Source organism: Podarcis pityusensis (genome assembly GCF_964106645.2).
Source record: "Podarcis pityusensis genome assembly, chromosome: 5".
NCBI classification, from domain to species: Eukaryota; Metazoa; Chordata; class Lepidosauria; order Squamata; family Lacertidae; genus Podarcis; species Podarcis pityusensis.
In genome coordinates, this window is record NC_138032.1 from 54,569,829 (window position 1) to 54,589,549 (window position 19,721).

Genomic DNA, 19,721 nt, shown 5'->3' on the forward strand with positions numbered 1-19,721 from the left:
CAGAAGAGAAAGAAAACATAAATCTTCTTCGTTCTAACTCCCACCCCCATTGATGTTAAAGTAGTTTGAGCCTCCTAAGCCTGTTCTGTTGCAAGCACTGGGGTGCACCTGCTCTCTGCTTGTGACACTCATGGGTTTGAATTATGTGGGTGATCAGATTTATATTTAATGTGCATCTAAGTCCAAGGCCAGTTCCAGTATATGTGCATCTTATTTTATCCTTAAAACCAACCCTATGAGGTAAGTTGGTCTGAGAGCAGGTTGTCTGCAGCAGTAGCATCCAGTGCTCTTGGCGAGGCTGAGCGGCGTTTAGAACTTAGTCCCTTATGGTCAAAGTGGGGATTGTAGCTACTGTACTGTACTGGCAGTGATTGATGGTGGATGGTCCTGTCTGCATTATGATTACACTTGATTATGCTTTTTTTGGCTCTTCCTGTTGCTCATAATTATGTCAAATCCTAGCTTGACTTGTGGAATACAGTTTCAGTGTGTTGGCTTGTATTGCTGACTTCCTAACCCGCCCCATCCATGTTTTGAATCTTACCCAAGAGCAGGGAGAGAGAAAGTAACCAGCTGAAACCTTTTGCTGTCATGGAGAGTCAGGGCTGAATCTTTGCCTGTTGTGAAGGCAAAGTATTAAAAGGCAAAGTTGTTCCACCGGAATACATTTGCAACCATTTTTGGATAAATGCAAGCACAAAGCAGAAAGAGAGCTGTGCACATATGGAGCATATGTTTGATTCTTCCCCCCTCCCCGTTGTGTTAGGCAGCATTTCTTCATTATGGCTTCCTGATGGCTTCTGTTGGACTACTGTGGGCTAGGTACAACTTTAGGCTTTGTTGCCTACCCTATAAAAAAATCAAGCCATTGGTTTTTCACTCAGCAAATGCACAGGCTGACTGGTTGCAGTGCATATAGGCCATTCCATAAACTGTTCTTCTCTCTTATATTTAGTTATGACTTGGGAACCCCTTCTCCCTGGTTTTTGCTGTAATAACTTGAGATTGAATGGTTAAGTTCTTTACAATTTAAGGTGTGTACAAGGAATGTGGGGACCACAGGGGTGGAGTTCTTTATTTCTGACTAATCTCATCACCTGGCAAAAGATCTTCCCTCCTTGCCAAGATTCCATAGGGTTGCTGTAAAATTATATTTTCATCTGCAGATGTCTGATTTTTCTGTTGCTGCTTCAGTCCTGACTGAATATGTTGTGTTTACTTATAGGGAGAGTAGTGAGCTGTGTTGTTTCCTTTAAGAAGTTCTCTAGAGTGACATTCTCTCTTTCTCTCCTTTAGAGTCAGGGTTATTAGAAATGTCAATAAAGTGTTGGGAAGAGAATATGATTTGGGTGGCTATACATAGTACATCCACAGGTTTCTAGGCACATCAGTAACGTTTGTGTCCTAGAGGGGGAAAACCCTTTTTGTTCCCTTGGGATGGACAATGCTTTTGATATCACTATTCAGTGATATCCATTTTTCTGCAAGGATTCAGACTGGCAGCCCTTTTCTGGCTATGATTGCCACCTGCACTTGTGCTCTTTGTCTCTAGCAGTGCTTCTAAGCTTGGATGCAACTTTACAGCATGTGAAGCTTTTACTGACATGGAGATGTGATGTAAAAGGGTTTCACTCGTGTCTAGTGTGGATGTCAGGCTGCTGTCTAAACCACAAAAGCTGGTAAAAAGAAAAGAAGCAACAATTTTGATGGCTGTAGAAGTGCTCTACTAGTTACCTCATGCTGTTTAAGGGGTCCCTTTGCTTCACCCTTTGGGCAAGTGATCCAACAAACTTCCATTAACTATAGTTAAAATGCTTCCCATTTTGTCTAAACCCAAGACACCATGCTTTGAAGTTGGGTTAATAACCTGGCTTGGTCTGAAGCTGTTTAGTGGTTCAGACCAAGTGGGAAACTATTTTTAATGGAATACATCCTGGTTTGTTTTCCAGCTCATGTGAAGGAATAAGCAAGAGGCTTGTTTGTAACTTGGTTTATTAACGGAGATATGATCATCTGAACTCTCTCAGTTGGATAAAGACTCTCCTCCCTGGAAGAGAGGGGAGTGGTTGTGGGCGGGAGCCCGAGCACCGCCCCAGCAGGGGGCATTAGCCCCCTGCCTCCTCCTCTCACCTGGCTGGCGCCCACGCCCCCTCAGCAGGCATCCAACCAGGTGCCTTCGAGGGGGCGTGTTCAGCAGCCTTTTGCGGCAGCGCCAGCCTCTCCTCGGCCTCATTCTTCTCCGTCCTCTCGTCGCGAGTCACCCACCCTCCACTCCCTTTTAGCTCAGGGTCTTTGTTCTTTGGCCTTGCTATGGACCTTATGTTGGTCGCCCTGGTTGTCTAGGGGGCCTGGTAGGAATTTTTCCATTTGGCATTAGGCTTTTTGGTTTTTTCGCCTACCTCGTAGCAATCGTCACAACTTTTTGTGGTATTGGTGGGTAGGTTAGGCATTGGAATAATGTGTTGTGGTGTGTCGAAGGGCTGGGTGTGGCCATCGCCTATGCCTTCAATTTTTGGGTATTCCATTAAAGGAATCTGGCGGTCGTGTACTCTGTCCGATGCCTGCTTGGCGGGAGGCCATGGCACGACCCCCGGTGACATCAGGGGAGAGCCTATAGTTGGATTAGCATCAACAGGCTCCACCTACTGGTGAATAAACCCCCTTGTTTTAGACATCCAATGCCTAAGCCAAAAGCTTTTCACTGCTGTAATCAATAAAGCTGTGGCCTTTTCTTGCCCATTAATCTTATATCACGTGTCCTTGTGTATTTATTTCACATCGCGGGGGTCGGGTCCTCGAACCACAATACTGTCATTTCTGAAACAAAATGTCAAATACTTTAAAAAGGCTACATTGCTGGGCTCGGTAGTTTTTCTTCTTGAAAGCTTTGGATTTTCAGTAATCTCTTATTTGGTAGTTATCAGAAGCTAGAGCTATCCTGCCTCAGCACATTTCGCTTAAGGCTTTGAGAGCATCTCACATTTATTTTCCCTTACAACATAAGCACTCAAGCTTATTTCAGTAAAAAAAGAAGGATCTATTGATTACTTGAAGGGTAGTGATTTCAGGATAGGGATTGGGAAAAATACACTTGTTCTTTGAAATTGTTTCATGAAAAATAGAAAGTCAATATACTCAAAGTGCTCCATTTAAACATATATTTGCCTTCAGTAACTGAAGGTAAGTTATGTTTCACTTATCCTGTTATTTAATCAGCACTTCAATCTTGTGCTTATGATCTAGAGTAGTTTGGTTACATAGAATGACAGTCATTTTTTTAGAAGCATTTGTTTCTCGACTGAAAACTGGTTGGAATAAATATTTTATTTAGATTTAAGAATAAAATAAATATTGAACCTCAAATTAATTCTTTAAACAACATAAAGACAACTTCTAAGCATAAAGTTTATCTTTATGGTGTTTGGGGGATTAATATGAGTCTCAAATAAACAACTGTGCCTCCAAATTTAGGAATACCTGCCTTTTGTTATTTATGAGAGTGCACAGAGTTAAGTGATATCCAGTGCAGTCATATGCAGAGCAGACTCATTGAAATTCATTGTTTTCAGTGGGTCTACTCTGAGTATGCCTGCCACTGGATAGTACCCACGGTCTACACAAGGGAACTGGCAAATTTAGTAAGGCCACTTCTGCCTTTAAAAGATTCCTAGGAAGTAGCTTGTTAGCAAATAACTTTGCTTACAGTACAGATTTAACCTTGTGACGAGCTTCCATATTTATTATTCTTATTTATTCACTCCCCTCACCTGCTGAACATGTACCATCAAATTGGTTTGTATGTGCAATCTCAGCAGGCATGACCCAGATACCTGCAAACTGGTAAGCAGGGTGTGTGTTGTTGCTGATCAAAGTGTTACTCCGCTGATGAGTTGGTTGCAGGCTGAGCCCACTGATCTTCTGAATGCATTTACAATGTGTGTGTTGCAGCTGTTGTCAAGCAGCTGGTTGTTAAGCTGTGAAACATTTCCCCTAAGTAGGCACACGGTCTTGAGCACAATTGGAAGTCGGTTTTTCTTTCCATGCCTTCCCCACAATTTATATAGTAGATAGGAATGGATGATCTTATTCACCACTTCTGGGCACTAAGGAAGCTGCCTTATATTGAGTCAGACTATTGGTTTATCCAGTGCCATTTACACTGACTGGCAGCCACAGCAGCTGTCCAGGTTTTAGACAGGGGGCATTCACAGCCTTATCTGAGGGTTGAATCTGGGACCTGCATGCCAAGCAGAGGCCCTTCTATGCAGCTATGGCCCTTTCCCTCTCCTCAAAAGTTACCTTAGAGATTGCTTTGTTTTGAAAACTCTGTTTGCTCAGTACATTTCACATCTGCGTGAGAGTTCATGGAGCTGTTTGTCAAAGCAGTTTTCAGTTAGGCATATTGTTTCTTTCAATGGAGTGGATCCAAATATTTTAAACAAATGTCAGATCTGATAGATTTCTCAATAACATCCGTGTGAGGAAATTTCTGTTAATTTTTGGACTTGAAACACACCAGGGTTTTTGTCACTTTGTTCATGAGTTTTAAGCCAGCTGCTCGGTATTTTCAGTGTCAGGGTTTAGATAAGTTGAGTATCTTCTGTTTTATGTATTAGGAAGTTGCCAGAAGTGACTTCTAAGAAGGTAAAATTCCCAAAGGATGTGAAATTGCATGCATAACATGAAGATTACGCATTTTCACACTCCCAAATGGCTATTAAAAAGGTAAAGGTAAAGGGACCCCTGACCATTAGGTCCAGTCGTGACCGACTCTGGGGTTGCGGTGCTCCTCTCGCTTTACTGGCTGAGGGAGCTGGCGTACAGCTTCCAGGTCATGTGGCCAGCATGACTAAGCCGCTTCTGGCGAACCAGAGCAGCACACGGAAACGCCGTTTACCTTCCCGCCGGAGTGGTACCTATTTATCTACTTGCACTTTGACGTGCTTTTGAACTGCTAGGTTGGCAGGAGCAGGGACCGAGCAACGGGAGCTCACCCTTTCGTGAGGATTCGAACCGCCGACCTTCTGATCAGCAAGTCCTAGGCTCTGTGGTTTAACCCACAGCGCCACCCACATCCTCAAAGAGAGCTAGTGTGGTGTCAAGAGGGTTTAACCTAAGAGTGGGAAGATGCAGGTTCAAGTCCATTCCAAGAGATCTGCTCCTTGGGCCAAAATCCACATTCATTGGGGCAATTTCTTTATTAGGCCAACCAAAATATCACACAATATTCTGAAAGCTTTTTAGTTCTTGAAAACTGTTCATTGCGCTAGGTGGTCAACAGCATGATGAGAGAGCAGGAAGAGGAAGAGGAAGAAAAAGGTTGGCTGATGTTTAAGATATGAAGTTGCACTGAGGCCTGGCTTTGAACAAGAAGTATAACAATGACCAAATCCCCATTTCGAAAATCCAGCTATTGTTATAGGTTTTGTTCCCAGTAGGCCTTGATGCAACCTGATACCTGCACCCTGAAGGAGCTTATTTGAATGTCTGCTACTACTTCCACATTCCATCTTAAAGCTATGACTGGATGTTGGATGCAGTCTCTGGGGCTTAAATACCAGTCAACATTTCTTCTGCTTCCTCCCTCCTTCCCTGCCTGCCCCCATGATTGCTCTGTTTAGCAACTAGCCTGGTGGAATATTCTGGAGAACCTGAAAGCTTTTACAATATTTTGTGATATTTGGGAAATTGGGCCAAAATGGCTGCTTTTACTCTTTGTGTTCCTTGGCCTAGCTGGCCTACCTCAATGCCAGTTGTGAGATTATTAGGAGGTGGGGAGTCTGTATTTTCAAGCTTTACATTTTCCCATGATTCCTTTGCTGTTACAGGCTTTCATAGCCTGGTCTTCCTTGATCTGTTTCCCTCTCTCCTCACTTCCATCAGACTCTCCTAATTAGAGAATTGAGCAACACAGCAACAGTTTTTCATTTTCCTGCAGTTAACCAAAGCTCAGGTTGTCGTTCCCTTGACTTAGGAAAGCTCACAGTTATATCTGCAACATCAGAAGACATCAAAACACTAATGTGAAATGACTCTGGTGAGCATGGTCTGTTGTGGACCTGAACGACATCTCTCCAGTGCCTCCCCGCTGGTGTGGATTGTCATGCTCAGATCAGGAACTGTCTCAACCAGGAGTTTTTAGATGACTTGGAGACTCAAAACATGTAAGAAGTTTGTGAGGGAAGCAAGTAATGGTAGATAAGCCTGGGAAGGTTTCCTATTTTGGAATTGTTACTAGCTCTAATTGCCCAAAAGGTATAGTTGATAGATGCTCCTAAAAGGTCTGTTGTTTCAGAAGGGTGGTCTTACTATTTTCCCCTGTCTTACTTCACACAGTTCTTCTGTTCCTGACGATGCCATCAAATTGGTGCCTGATGTGGACTCATCCAAAGAGCCACTAACCACTGTTATCTCAGATGGACACAACACTGTTCTGGAGTCTGCTGAGCTGACTGCAACAAGGTAGGGTGAGAAATCACTTGCAGATATACGATTTACCACCAATTGCCATTGGGGCAGTTCCAACCGTTCAGTGGTTCCAGTGTTACAGACAGACAATGGCCTTGTCCTATGGGCTACTAAATGGTCGGAAGTGGCTATGTCTAGTCACTATGTGGTAGTCTATTTTTATTGTATTTTTTTGGAGTGGGTTGGAAATAGGGCATATATTGAATGTTCTAATTCAGTTCTGTTAGTTGGGATCCAGGCACAAAGCAATCGTGAATGTTAGCCTGTTGTCTCAGGAGGGCACCTCTAGCTAGAGTGGCATTTGCCCTGGATTAGAATGAACTATCTTGGGGAATGATAGAGTTTGGCAGTAGGTAGGAAGAAGTGCCATTTGTTCATGAGTGGGAAAATGGGTGTGAATTGGCTCAATGCTTAGACCTTTTTAAAATCATACTTGGCAGCAAGTTAGGAGTACATTCAGAACCGTAGCTTTTGTTGTGTTCTGCAGATCAGAGGGCTGATTACCCTTTAGAATCATATTTCTTACAGTTGGATTACTAAACAGCAGGCTGTGAGAGCCCAGGCTATTGGTTTGTTTGTTTTGGCTATGGCTAGGTTGTCTTGTTCCACCTAATTATTATCTTTTTGATCCTGCTTATTGTTGACTCACAGCAGAGTTAGCAAACTGAGAAGAAGCCACACTATCCAAAAGTGTTTATTTCTTTGTGAAGTTTCTGCAAAGCTTGCCTCAGGGCATGTTCACTTACTCCCATTTTCCGGAAAGCTGCTAAAATAGTGTGCCCTTTACTGAATTAATAAAATCAGGGAGTGGTGCATTACCGAGGTACCATCAGCAGCCCAAATACGCTTATTACAACCTTAATTTCTAGACAGTAACCATGTTAATCCCTTGCAGCAAAAATGATGGAAGAGCACCTTGAAGACTAAGAAATGTATTATAGCATAAGCTGTTGTGAACCACAGGCAGTCCATTTGATCAGCTGCATAAAGGGTTCTCCTGAGTTGCAGGTAAATAGATGGTGGAGTGGGGTGTTCAGTTGTAAGCAGTAGGATCAGAAAGAAAAGAAATGCAGAAAACTACAGATAGTGGTAATGTCCTTATTAACAGTGCCCATTCACAAAAAACAACAATATTCAGACATTGCAGCAACCTAAAACAACCATTCACCAGCAATAAAAGGCCACACAATAGGGATACAGATACAGGGGCCAGAGCTTGTGATAGATCCAGATGTCAACTCTGTCCCCATATCTATCTGGCAGTACTATGATATGATCCCCCATACCACCATCAGAGGTTCATTAATATGCTCATCTTCTAGTGTGAGATATCTATCTATCATCTATCTATCTATCTATGTATCTAGATATATAAACAATCATCATCACAGTAACATCACAGCTTTCCTCCATCGCTCTACCATTCCCAGTTTTTCCCAATGTGACCTTAAGGTGACCATCCTTGATCTAAGTAACTTTCACAGTGAGTCTGCAGTGTTTAAATGGGTAAATTACAATCATCAAGAGGTTTAGTGCTGTCACTTGTGGCTTTAAACAGGTACAATGTGTTTTTATCACACTGCACATGTGAACTGGCCTGTTGAGAAGAAGGGTTTGGATTTGATATCCTGCTTTATCACTACCCTAAGGAGTCTCAAAGTGGCTAACAATCTCCTTTCCCTTCCTCCCCCACAACAAACACTCTGTGAGGTTAGTGGAGCTGAGAGACTTCAGAGAAGTGTGACTGGCCCAAGGTCACCCAGCAGCTGCATGTGGAGGAGCAGGGAAGTGAACCCAGTTCACCAGATCAGGAGTCTACCACTCTTAACCACTACACCACACTGGCTCTCAGTTAGTTAGTACCAGGATGTCTGTGTTACTTTTGTGAATGGCCAGTTGAGAATGCAATTATCATCTTTACTTTTCTTTGTTAAATTTCCTTTTTAACATAAATGTTTACAGTTCCTCTGCATATGCACATGTGTGTGTGTGCGCGCACATGCACAGCTGAATGAAGTGGACTGTAATCCACAGAACTTTATGCTAGAGTAATTTTTTTAAGGGTGCCACAAGACTCTTGGTTGTTTTTACACCTATTTCCGCATCCATACCCACTATGGACAAACTGGTCCACTATGTCTCCTCACCCACTCCACACAACACGATTTGCTAAAAACTTTAGCTCATTACAGATTATACAGTATATGAGCATAGTCTCCTTCAAGGGCTCCTTCAAATGGCTAGGAACTGCTACTGTATACGCTTTAAAATAATATTGTTGCATGCATGTTGCTGCAAATTTCTGAGATTTAAAGGTATTTATGTTAAGCAGAACAGCCTTGCTACTGTTTGCTGCAGCAGCCTTGCTACCAAAGAAGCAGCACGGCAGATGTTAGAAAACCCATTTGAAAGTTGCAGAAAACAGGACATCTTTCTAGCAATGCAATCTGCCGAGCCTATCGCTGCTGCAACGTGGTAGCGAGGCTTTGCCTTTGTGCAACACAAATCTGCCATCTTCTAGTATACCATCTGCTCATGAGTCTCCAGGGACCATCATCTCCTGGATCATGTTTCAGTGTTGACTTCCAAGGATGTAGGAACTGTGGCTTTCAAGCATGTAGGAAAAAGAAGTGCCTTTTCACTGCCCGTGTTAGAGCATGACTGTTTACAGAGAATCTAGAATAAATGGTCAAGAATTGGCTAATTTCTGAGGCTGTGCAGTTTGTGCCAATGGTTAGTTTCTGGCACCTCCTAAGCTTCACCTTTAGATGGAGAAAGGAAGGTGCATGGATAGGCAACAAGTACAACAAGTTGTGATGCTTTTTGTGTGTCTCAATAAATCTAAGTTGATAAATTCACCTCTTTAGACTTGTGCAGATTTTGAACATGGTGCCCTCTTGTTTGCATCAGTTCCCAGATTTATTTATTTTAGTGCTGGCCACTCTGGTCAGATGCATTATCTCTGTTGCCAGTTGGCAATGATCTATTGTAGTAAAGAAATCCCAAGTGAGTCCTGGAGGAAGAGGGCCAATTTGGGATGGGTCAGTTCCCTACTTATCCTAGTCTGTCAATAACCAATCTGAGCAATACAGTGGTACCTCTGGTTACGTACTTAATTCGTTCCGGAGGTCCGTTCTTAACCTGAAACTGTTCTGAACCTGGAGCACCACTTTAGCTAATGGGGCCTCCTGCTGCTGCCGCACTGCCAGAGCCTGATTTCTGTTCTCATCCTGAAGCAAAGTTCTTAACCTGAGGTACTATTTCTGGGTTAGCGGAGTCTGTAACCTGAAGCGTATGTAACCCAAGGTACCACTGTACTGGGTTTCCAGAAGGATATTTTTAAAAGCACCCTTACTAGATGGTGATTTGTAGGCAGTTATGTAAAGCTCTACATGCCCACTGATACACTTCTGCTAGATTCTCAAGCGACAGTTGTGGAAAATAAAAAGAAATGAAGTGGCTGATGACTCAAAAGCTGTCGTTCTCATTCTGGAGAAATACTGAGTAACCATGCAGAAGTACAAACCAATGCTTGATCACAGGATGATTTTCCTACCAGTAAAATCGCCACGTGTGAAGTGATCTTTCACAGCAGTTGAAATCACAAGCTGTTTACGAATAACAGAAAATTTGCATTATTTACTGGAATGCTGTTTTGCCACTACTATGTTGGAAATGTTCTTGTTCCACCCACTGTTTCCTTGGCATTTCTGCCTCCTGCCGGGACGTGTGCTCTTGTGCTTTTTAATTTTTAGTTTTTTAAATCTCAGGCCATCACCTTCAGCAACTTCTAATCTGTAGCTGCCTTAAAGTGAATATCTGAGTCCCCCTTTGCTCAGACGTATTTTACTGTTAGGTTTGATTGCTGGCCCATAAAAGATGACCTCTAATTCTGATAGGTGGTGTGCATGTGTGTAATAATCAGGTCATTTTGTGCTAAATGTATTCCAGATGGCAGTGTGTAATAAGAGCTCAGATTCCAACCCTCCATCTGTCCAGTCAAGATATTATATCTTTGTTTTTGTGTCTCAAGGGCAACTGTCTCAAGCTCCATCCCTCTAACCCCCTAGTGATACCACAATGCTCAGCACAATATGGGGTCTCTGCATGGCAGGCCATGAAAATCTTTTTAATCTTCCAGTCTTTGACAGGGGGGGAATGATGTATTCGCTCAAGTGCTGTGATGAAGAGCTTAACATTTCAGCAGAAGTTCTCAAAACTCTCTTTCCCCTGCCCTGAAATAAGTATTTTAAATCTCAAAAGCATATATTTATAAACTAAACTCTGTGCTATGGGAATATTGATTGCTTTTTGGAACAACAACCACCGTGCCTGGACATAAGAATATAGGGCTAAAACTGAGGTGGGTGACTCCCTTCTTCCTTGGCTATGGCGACAGTTCCTCTGAGTGATTGCAAATGGTTGTTTTCTGCCCGGTTTCCCCCCCCCCCCAGCCCCAAAGAGCAAAGAAGCCAAGACAGCGAGCGGGATCCATAGCCGTGCAACCTCTCCAGCCAGGAGCTAAACCTCTCCAGCGTGGCTAAAGAAGAAGCCAAGGCAGGGAGTGCGATCCATCCTGCTCGCTGCCTTGGCTTCCTCTTTAGCCTCGCTCAGCATCTTTAGCCTTGCGCAACGGGATGGATTGTGCCCGCTGTCCACCGGGGCTAGACTAGATGACTCCTGAGGTTCCCTTCCAACCCTGCAATTCTATGACCTCGGAAGGTGTTGGGGGTCTCCACCACTGGAGGCTTTTAAGCAGCGGTTGGGGGACCATCTGCCTGGCATTCTTTAGCTGTGATTCCTACATTGTGAGGGGGCTGGGCTAGATGACCCTCGGGTGGCCCTCCCAACTCTATACAGTCCTACAATTCTGCAGCAGGAGATCCACAGCCACTTCACACAATGCCCACTCCCAATTTTCATCGGAGAGACATGTGGCTTCAGTGTCTAGGTAGCTACCCCCTACCTGCCACTATTCCCCCACCCCACTTAAGCCGAGGGAATTCCTGCCCAGAGAAGCTCCCAGGTGAGGCAAGGGTTAAGATCTACCCCTGGTGGATCGCGCTCGCTGCCCTAGCTTCCTCTTTAGCCTTGCGCAGCCTCCCCCCGGCTGGAGAGGTTGTGCAAGGCTTTTCTAGAGGAGGGAGAAGGGACTGACTGGCCATGTCAGTCCCTTGTCCCTCCTGGGGAAAAGCCCGCAAGAGCTTGTGTGTGGCTCTTGGGGGCTTTTCCTGCCTGCCTCCCCCCTGCATTTGCTCCATAGGACGCACAGACTTTTCCCCTTAGTTTTTAAGACAGAAAAAGTGTGTCCTATGGTGCGAAAAATACGGTAGTTGTTGCAAAGCTGTGGTATTCTGTAGAGCAGGGGTCAGCAACCTTTTTCAGCAGTGGGCTGGTCCACCATCCCTCAGACCATGTGGTGGGCCAGACTATATTTTGAAAAATATATATGAATGAATTCCTATGCCCCACAAATAACCCAGCGATGCATTTTAAATAAAAGGACACATTCTACTCATGTAAAAACACACTGATTCCCGGACCGTCTACGGGCTGGATTGAGAAGACCTTAGGTTGCCTACTCCTGCTGTAGAGTATAATGAGGATGTACTCCAGTTCACCTCTGAAGCTGAGGTATCCTTGAAAAGGGACAGTCTTGTATGACTCGGCATTTCTGCAAGTTCAGTATTGATTAGACATTGTGAAGATGTAAGGCAGTGCTAGTGATGCTAAATATAAGTATCGCATTGTAGTTTCTAGATAAGAAGGCAGGCCAGCAGCCAGCAAAACTTCACTGTATATGACAGTGTGATCTGGGTGGGTAGTGGGTCCCCTTTTAGCAAAGTCCTATATGAGCAGGGCCCAACATTTCAGGGTGTGTGTGTGTGTGTGTCCCATGTTAAGTGTTCCTATTAAGAAGACCTTTGTGTGAGCCTTTTTAGTCACGCTGCCTTATTATATGTGTGCTTTGTCTCTGTGCTAGGTTATATTTCTCTAGTGGCTTTAGAAACCATCGGCAGACATTGTAGAAAGGGTGTCCAAGCATCTGATCTGAACCTGTTATTAAAAGGGAGAGTTGTTCTCCCACATCTGGTGCAGGTGCCCTTGGGTCCAATCCTTCTGGCAGGAGGTATTTCACGTAATATCAGAAGTCACTGCCAAGCCAGTGAGCTCAGAGCTGGAGGTTGCATTACTGATTCTGTTCTGAGGCCAACACCGAGGGATGGTGTCATAAGTATTTAATTGTACTTTTAGCAGCAGTGGCACTTGTTGAAACTGTGCATCACTGGTGGACTGGTTCCCACTTCAGTATAGGGGAATGGCTGGGAAAAGTCTGGCCATTAGTATCCTTGGAGAAGCTGATGCAACCAGAGAGGGCCATATGGAGAGCAGAATCATTTTGCCCATGTGAGGTTCCTCTTCAAAGTGTATATGAATATTAGCACATGGGGCACAGCCCACTGTAACCACAGTGGTCCTTCTGGAAGGACTTGTTCCTTAAGCCACCACAGAACTATTCCTTGAATCATTATTACTATTTATCCAATTTATACTTTGCCCTTCTTCCCATAGGAACCTGAAGCATTTTCCTCCTGGGAAAGTTCAATAATCAACATGGGCATACATTCAGTTTCTTCGTATGCATCTTTTTGCCTTATTGAAAACAATAAAAGTCAGCTGTTAAAATGAATTCCCAAATGATGAAGGTTGTTAGCTTCAGAGATTTATTTAGCCACCCTCCATTCGAGCATGAGAGCAACTGCTAGGAAATGGTTATCATTCCTCTTTGGGCATACACTGCATTCCTTTTCCTGTCCACTCTCTCTTCATATTAGACTGTCATTGAAGGGGGTTTCTACGGCAGTGGCAAACTGTGTTAGCATGAATGTGGCCAGCACTTATTTTGCATGCTTCTAAATTGGTCCCTTGGTGTTTTTGAAGCAACACAATGGTATTTAACTGCAACAGAAGGCAATTATTAGATAGAAAAATGTTTAATGGATAGAAGAACCATTCAGGAATTACGTCTTCTCATGTTCAGAGAATGCGTGAATGGGGACTTGGGTGATGCACGTAAGCTTTGCCTCCAGTAGCCCTGTCAACACAAAGGTCTAAAGTTGAATTCTAATCACTGAGTGTGCCTCCTGTAATCCAGATGGCAAGCTGCACTGGGGTCCCAAAGGTGGAGAGCATTTTTGGCTCTGCCCAAGTAGTGTGAGAGCGTTCTTTAAAAATGGTGTTTTGTTGGTTGATGGCTTAATACTCAAGGTACAATGAATGGAACTCTCAAACTGACATCTCTAGAGATGCCCAATGAGACTATGGTTCCAATGTTCTACCCATTGATCTTGAGGGAACACTTCTGAGTATACATGTATGGCTTTGCTTACTTGGGAGTCCAACTCATTGGAGTCGTTGGGGCTTAACTTCTGAATAAACACACATACGAATGGGTTGAGAGATGGTCTAATGTCTCAGTTGTCAGAATGTTTGACAGCCAAGGTGGAGGCATGGGTGCCACCTTTATAGGCACATGGGGAGTGCAGACATGATATCTGACATGATATTACTGCCTGCCCTGGCCAACTACCTCTTCCTGTTACCTCCTATGGAGGGTGAGTAAGCAGAACTCAAGCCAGGCAAGAGAGTGGAATGAAATAAAAGGGTGCTCCTATTCTAATATTGATTCACCCCAGTCCATGGACCTTAACTTTGCATGCACAGGAGGATCCAATCAAACAGCCAAGACAGATGATTGGCACTTGGTTGGAGTTTCCATAGAAGAAAACGGGCTTGTTTCTTTTAAAATGTCTATTTGTATGCTCCTTTTCCAGGAAATTGTGCCTGTGGGCTCATAACATATCCAGTAGACAATAACAATTTGAAATAAATATTATAAACAATTAGAAATAGCAATATCAAAAAGCAGATACAACAACAACAACAACCCATACAACATTGTATAAAACAATACAAATAAGTTAAGGTAACAGCTTAGCCTGAATGACGTTATATAAAGCAGTTGGGTTATATAAAACAATACAATTAGCTTAACCTAGTGTGAAAGCTTAAGCCGAAGGGAAGAGAGAATAATAACAGCACAAAAATAGAATAGTGGCATATAAACCATCACTACATCCTACATAACCCACCTGTTTTCTGTCTTCAGACATTCATGAATCCACCCATCTCACCCATCTCACACCTGGGGGAGCGGAGACCTGCTCTAACTCAGAGGGGCCCACTGTTATTGTGGGCTCTTACCTACAAGGTGGTACATAACTTGTCTTCCATGTTTTTCCACAAAGAAATATGCATTCATAAGCATGGTACCGGGGTGGGGTGGGGGAGCACCCTCCCCCTTGTGGTAACCCTCAAAGGAATATTTAAAAGGAAGTGCCCAGATCCAAATATTTGAGAATCGGTATGTAAAATAGAAAGAACGCGGAGTCCTTTAGAACCACATCACTGTTTGTTTGCACAGAAACCTTAGTCACAATGGCTCTACTCTTTGTAGGTGAGACTGATTTGACTGAGGTAGACCAGTGAACCCATAATATAGAAGTGAAATTAGAACAAGCTCATGATGCCTATATCACAAACAAATTGGTTTTAGCATGTGGAAAGCCACACTTGTTTCCTTTTTAGGAACGCATTTTGGTGATCATGTTTCTCCACAAGAGTAGTTTGGAGTGATTTGTATGATGGAATGTAGAAAAACAGGGATTTGGGGGGACATATCTGTTAGCAGGAGTCAAGACTTCACTGGAATAATTTTTCTACATTGCTTCCTGCTCAGGTGTTGTTCCAAATTACACAGTGGAGAATGATGCATTATAACCATCCCTTTGAAGTGACTCTCCTCCCCAAAATCTGCTTTCATCTAAAGTATTTTTCTTTGATGTGGAGGCTTGAAGGAGATTTCTTATAGTGATGAATCAAAAAGGCCATGTGTGGATGTTATGCATAATTGGTTGGTGCACTAAGTTTATTTCCAAAAGAGCAGCTGTGTTTAGATGTGACAGCCGCAGATTTGTATGTTTAAACCTTATTCTGTCACAACTGCATAGAAAAAGTGTGTGTGTGTGTGTGTGTGTGTGTGTCTGTCTGTCTGTCTGTCTGTCTGTGTGTTTGTTTGGTAGGGGAAGGCTCTGGTTTAAGAAACAACAAGGCCTACAGGTGAGGACTGGAAAGCTTTTATTTCTGCCTATTATGTACCTCCCTGCACCTCCTTTCTCTCAGGCCGTTTGCTTCCAGCCGGGGCTCTGATACCAGAAGTGAGCCTGGTTACAAATGAAGTCTTTGGAGGGGAAGGACTGTGGGGAGATAAGCCATAACCTAGTGGGACGCGGGTGGTGCTGTGGGTTAAACCACAGAGCCTAGGACTTGCCGATCAGAAGGTCGGCGGTTCGAATCCCTGCAACGGGGTGAGCTCCCATTGCTCAGTCCCTGCTCCTGCCAACCTAGCAGTTCAAAAGCACGTCAAAATGCAAGTAGATAAATAGGTACCGCTCCAGCGGGAAGGTAAACGGCGTTTCTGTGCACTGCTCTGTTTCGCCAGAAGTGGCTTAGTCATGCTGGCCACATGACCCGGAAGCTGTACGCCGGCTCCCTCGGCCAGTAAAGCGAGATGAGCACCACAACCCCAGAGTCGGTCACGACTGGACCTAATGGTCAGGGGTCCCTTTACCTTTACCTTTTAGTGGTAACCCAAACACTACAATTCCCATCAACCCCAGCAGGTATGGCCAAGGGCCAGGGATCATGGGAGCTGTAGACCTGCAGCATCTAAGAGCCCCATGTTGACCAGGCTACAGGAAAGTTATGCACATGTTCCTTTGCAATGGATCCATAGTTAAGCACATGGATCCACTGCCATTGTGCATGGTTTGGCCCTTTGGTTGGCTGCAGCAAAACCAGCAAATAGTCTTGTGATGCCTTAAACCCTCAACTCTCTGATCCATCTGGGCTGAGGCATAATTCTCACAGATGCAGGCTGGTGTGGTGCTTGTAATGCCCTGGTTTGATCCAGGCATCCCTGCCAATCAGCAATCTGGTAGGGAAAGTGGGAATTGGAATTGCCCTCCTCCCTCATCCATCCATTGGCTGTGTGCATGTAGCCCGCCAGGCCGTGCTGTGCATGCTCTGATGCATTTACGTATCATACCTTTGGCTGGTGGTGGGGAACCTCAGGAAAGGGGTCTGAATGCAGACCTCTAGGCCTCCCTGTCTAGGGCTGGGAACTCTCCACAGCCCATAACCCTCACTGGCCCTGCTTTGCACATAGTTTTCCCCCTGACTGGAATGTGTCCTCAAATTCTCGTAATGCCTCTTGCTTGTTTGGATGGAAGAGAGAGAAGGGTGGAAGGGTGTAGAAACCAGCCTATTGTATTTACATAAAATTTACATTTTTGCTCCGCCCACTTTAGCATCTAGCCTAGCCCACCAGTGGCATATGGCCCTTTGAAGGTTGCTCAGAAGGGAATGTGGCCCCACAGCATTCTAAATACCTCATATGTTGAAGGTTGGCCGTGCCTTGCTATTGCCCTCCGTGATGTTGAGAGAGAACTTCTGAAGTATGATTCGGGACCCCAGAAAATCAGGGTTCTATACTGCAGGGGAGCCTATGTGAAAAGGCGCAAAAGAGGGACAGGAGAGCAGAGCCACCATACTCACCCTTATTCCTCCACATCATATGAGGCATATAGAAGGCCTGCGCTGGGGCAGGCAATGGGCTCTTGCCTGCAAAATGCCCTCCAATATTTTCTGCACATGCAGGAACTTGATCTGCATGCTGTGGGCCTAGTTTCATTTCTAGGTGACACCATTGATTTGTGTACTTTTTTTAGGTAAAAAAAAAAAATGGCTGGCTGCCCTATTTCTTTTTTAAGATATTGGGAACAAACAGTACCTGGTTGCTGATAGAAGAACATTATATTATATATATGAACTGAATGGTAGTTTGGAGATGGCTGCAGCAAAGCAGTAGTTTGGGTAAGTTCTGCTCTGATGCCACTGGGCCACAAAATCTCTCTCTCCTTGCTCCCTTGCCGACAAATGTTTGTGTCACAGTAATCGTATTTATTGTTCCACAACAACTTGATAGTTTACCCCATATATTTCTGCTGTTTTGGAAATGAAATACCCTATAATTAGAAAAAAAGAAAGAGGGAAAATCATTCTATAATCTCAGCTACAGAGATCTTGACACTGGCGTTTCTGCTTTTCTGATGCCCAGCTTGTTATTCCAAAATCTGTTCCCCATCATTTAATTTTAGAAATTCATACATCTTGCCTGAAGTTGCTGTAATGTTGGTGTTATGCAGCCTGCAGTATGGCTATTTACAGTATCTTTCATGCTATTACCATATAAGGTCAGTGGAAAATTTGGCCAAGAAAAAGAAATGCCAAAGGGAACTAAGAAATAAGCAGTGGATGCAACTGTAAAGGGAATAATTGCCTGTTTCTCATACGTATGGCCATGTACATTAGCTAATCATTGGGCTTGATTTCAGAAGTGGCCTCAAGGTCCTAGAAATGAATACCTTGAGAACAAATATACCCGTGGTTATGCATAAGTTCAGCAAAGGTCAGTGAGAGGAATAATGTCTTGAGTTCATTGCATTTTAGGGCCTTTCCAGATTACCGAATGGCAACTGCACAGTTTCCTCTTGCTTGCTGAGCTGGATCCAAATATTTTTATTTGAAAAGGTGCCTCTGTTTCAGAGATTCTGGTCTGGATAAAATAGGAAATTGTGGCTTCCTGCTACATTCATGAGCCTCAGGCTCATGCACCTCCCCCCATATCTTCCTCATTAATGTGCAAAGCATTAAAAGCTGCCACTTTGATTTTAAACGAACCACAGTCTCTTACTGCATCAAAACTCTGCTTAGCCACTTTAAATGGTGAACATGGCCATGGTTTGAACCTCTCTTGTTGAAGCTAACTAGAGTTCACATGCAATGGGGAGCTTTGATTATAGTTTAAAATTGAAAATGGGTGTTTTTAATCTCTTGTATGCCAAAAGAGACAGAGGGCCGAGCCTGTAGCATTCTGTGACTTATGTAATGTTTTCCATTACATCTGAAACAGCCCTTCCAGACATAGTGCAACCACAATTTGACAGAAACTGTAGTTCAGACTTCAAAACATGTAATGGTTAGACATACTGTATAGGCAAACCATAGTTTCTGCAGTTTCCATCTCCCCCCCCCCCCCGCACTTCCTTTCCTAATAAATTGTGGGTGCTCTCTTGAAGCGTTGCTTCTAAGTGTGAGGCAGTGTCCCAAACCATGGTTTATTGGTTAGGATATAATCTCAAGCCACACTTCCTTCAAACTGTGATTTGCAAATCTGTGTCAAATTGTAGTTTCAGATGCTGATGAGGCCACTTGATAACTAGGGTTTGTCAAAATGTATCAGTTTGGAAAGCATGACAGACTATAGTTTGGCCTTTGTTCCGAACCATCTCACTGTGTTGAAGTGTATCAAAGTTGTTGGTGTTGTGAAGATTTGTTTTGAGTGTCACCAGCACCTGGCTGGATAATGCCTGCAACATCACTGGTGACGAAGGATGGATATTTCCCCTACTCCACGAAACACTAGTTTGTAACCTTTTAAAAAGATTTGTACACAAATTTTTATCCCTGAAACCTGTTTAGATAAACCATGCCTGCAGCACAACCTAAAGGTCCAGAATTCAAAAGGCACCTACAGGAAAGCATGCTTTGCCCACTCTGAAGAGACTTTGACTTCAGTGGTGTATAATAAGGAAATATATTTCAGAGAAACCTTCTGTCCATTTGTCTGATGTTAAATAGCAGCCTCTTGCACTTCTGCTGCCCCTGCTTTGCTATAATAGCTAGCAGATCAGATAACAGGGCTATATGTGTTGTTTTCTTCTGCATAGTTGACATACATGCAGAGAGCCTTTGTTCTCTGAGTATAATTCTGCCCTCTGGAGACTCCCTTCATTTTTTAAGAAGCAGATTACCAGCTCCCATGTTTGAGAGGGAGAAACTGTAGTCTTACCTCTATCATAGCCTTCCTTATAAATAAAAAAGAATGTTCCATGCTAGTTCAAAATATAAACATTCAGTGCATAGTCAGTTATGCAAAAGGGAAAAAATGTATGCAGATATGCAAATCTGCATATGTTTTATATTTCTACTACAGTGGTACCTCGCAAGACGAATGCCTCGCAAGACAAAAAAACTCGCTAGACGAAGTTTTTTGAGCTGCTTCACAAGAC

General features: G+C 43.6%; 1 protein-coding gene and 1 long non-coding RNA gene across 11 annotated transcripts in view; one reads left to right on the forward strand and one right to left on the reverse strand.

Moving 5' to 3' along the window:
- The window catches only part of LOC308477099, a 31,029-nt gene extending 24,603 nt beyond the window's left edge, over positions 1-6,426 (reverse strand). Inside the window, exon 1 of the long non-coding RNA XR_013986371.1 lies at positions 6,333-6,426. This is a non-coding gene — a long non-coding RNA (uncharacterized lncRNA). The remainder of the gene's footprint in view (positions 1-6,332) is intronic.
- The window catches only part of TACC2 (transforming acidic coiled-coil containing protein 2), a 168,364-nt gene that overhangs the window by 57,072 nt on the left and 91,571 nt on the right, over positions 1-19,721 (forward strand). For all 10 annotated transcript variants that reach the window (XM_081005179.1, XM_081005173.1, XM_081005178.1 and 7 more), the window contains one exon: positions 6,337-6,462. In XM_081005179.1, coding sequence (XP_080861305.1) covers positions 6,337-6,462 — 126 coding nt within the window. The remainder of the gene's footprint in view (positions 1-6,336; positions 6,463-19,721) is intronic.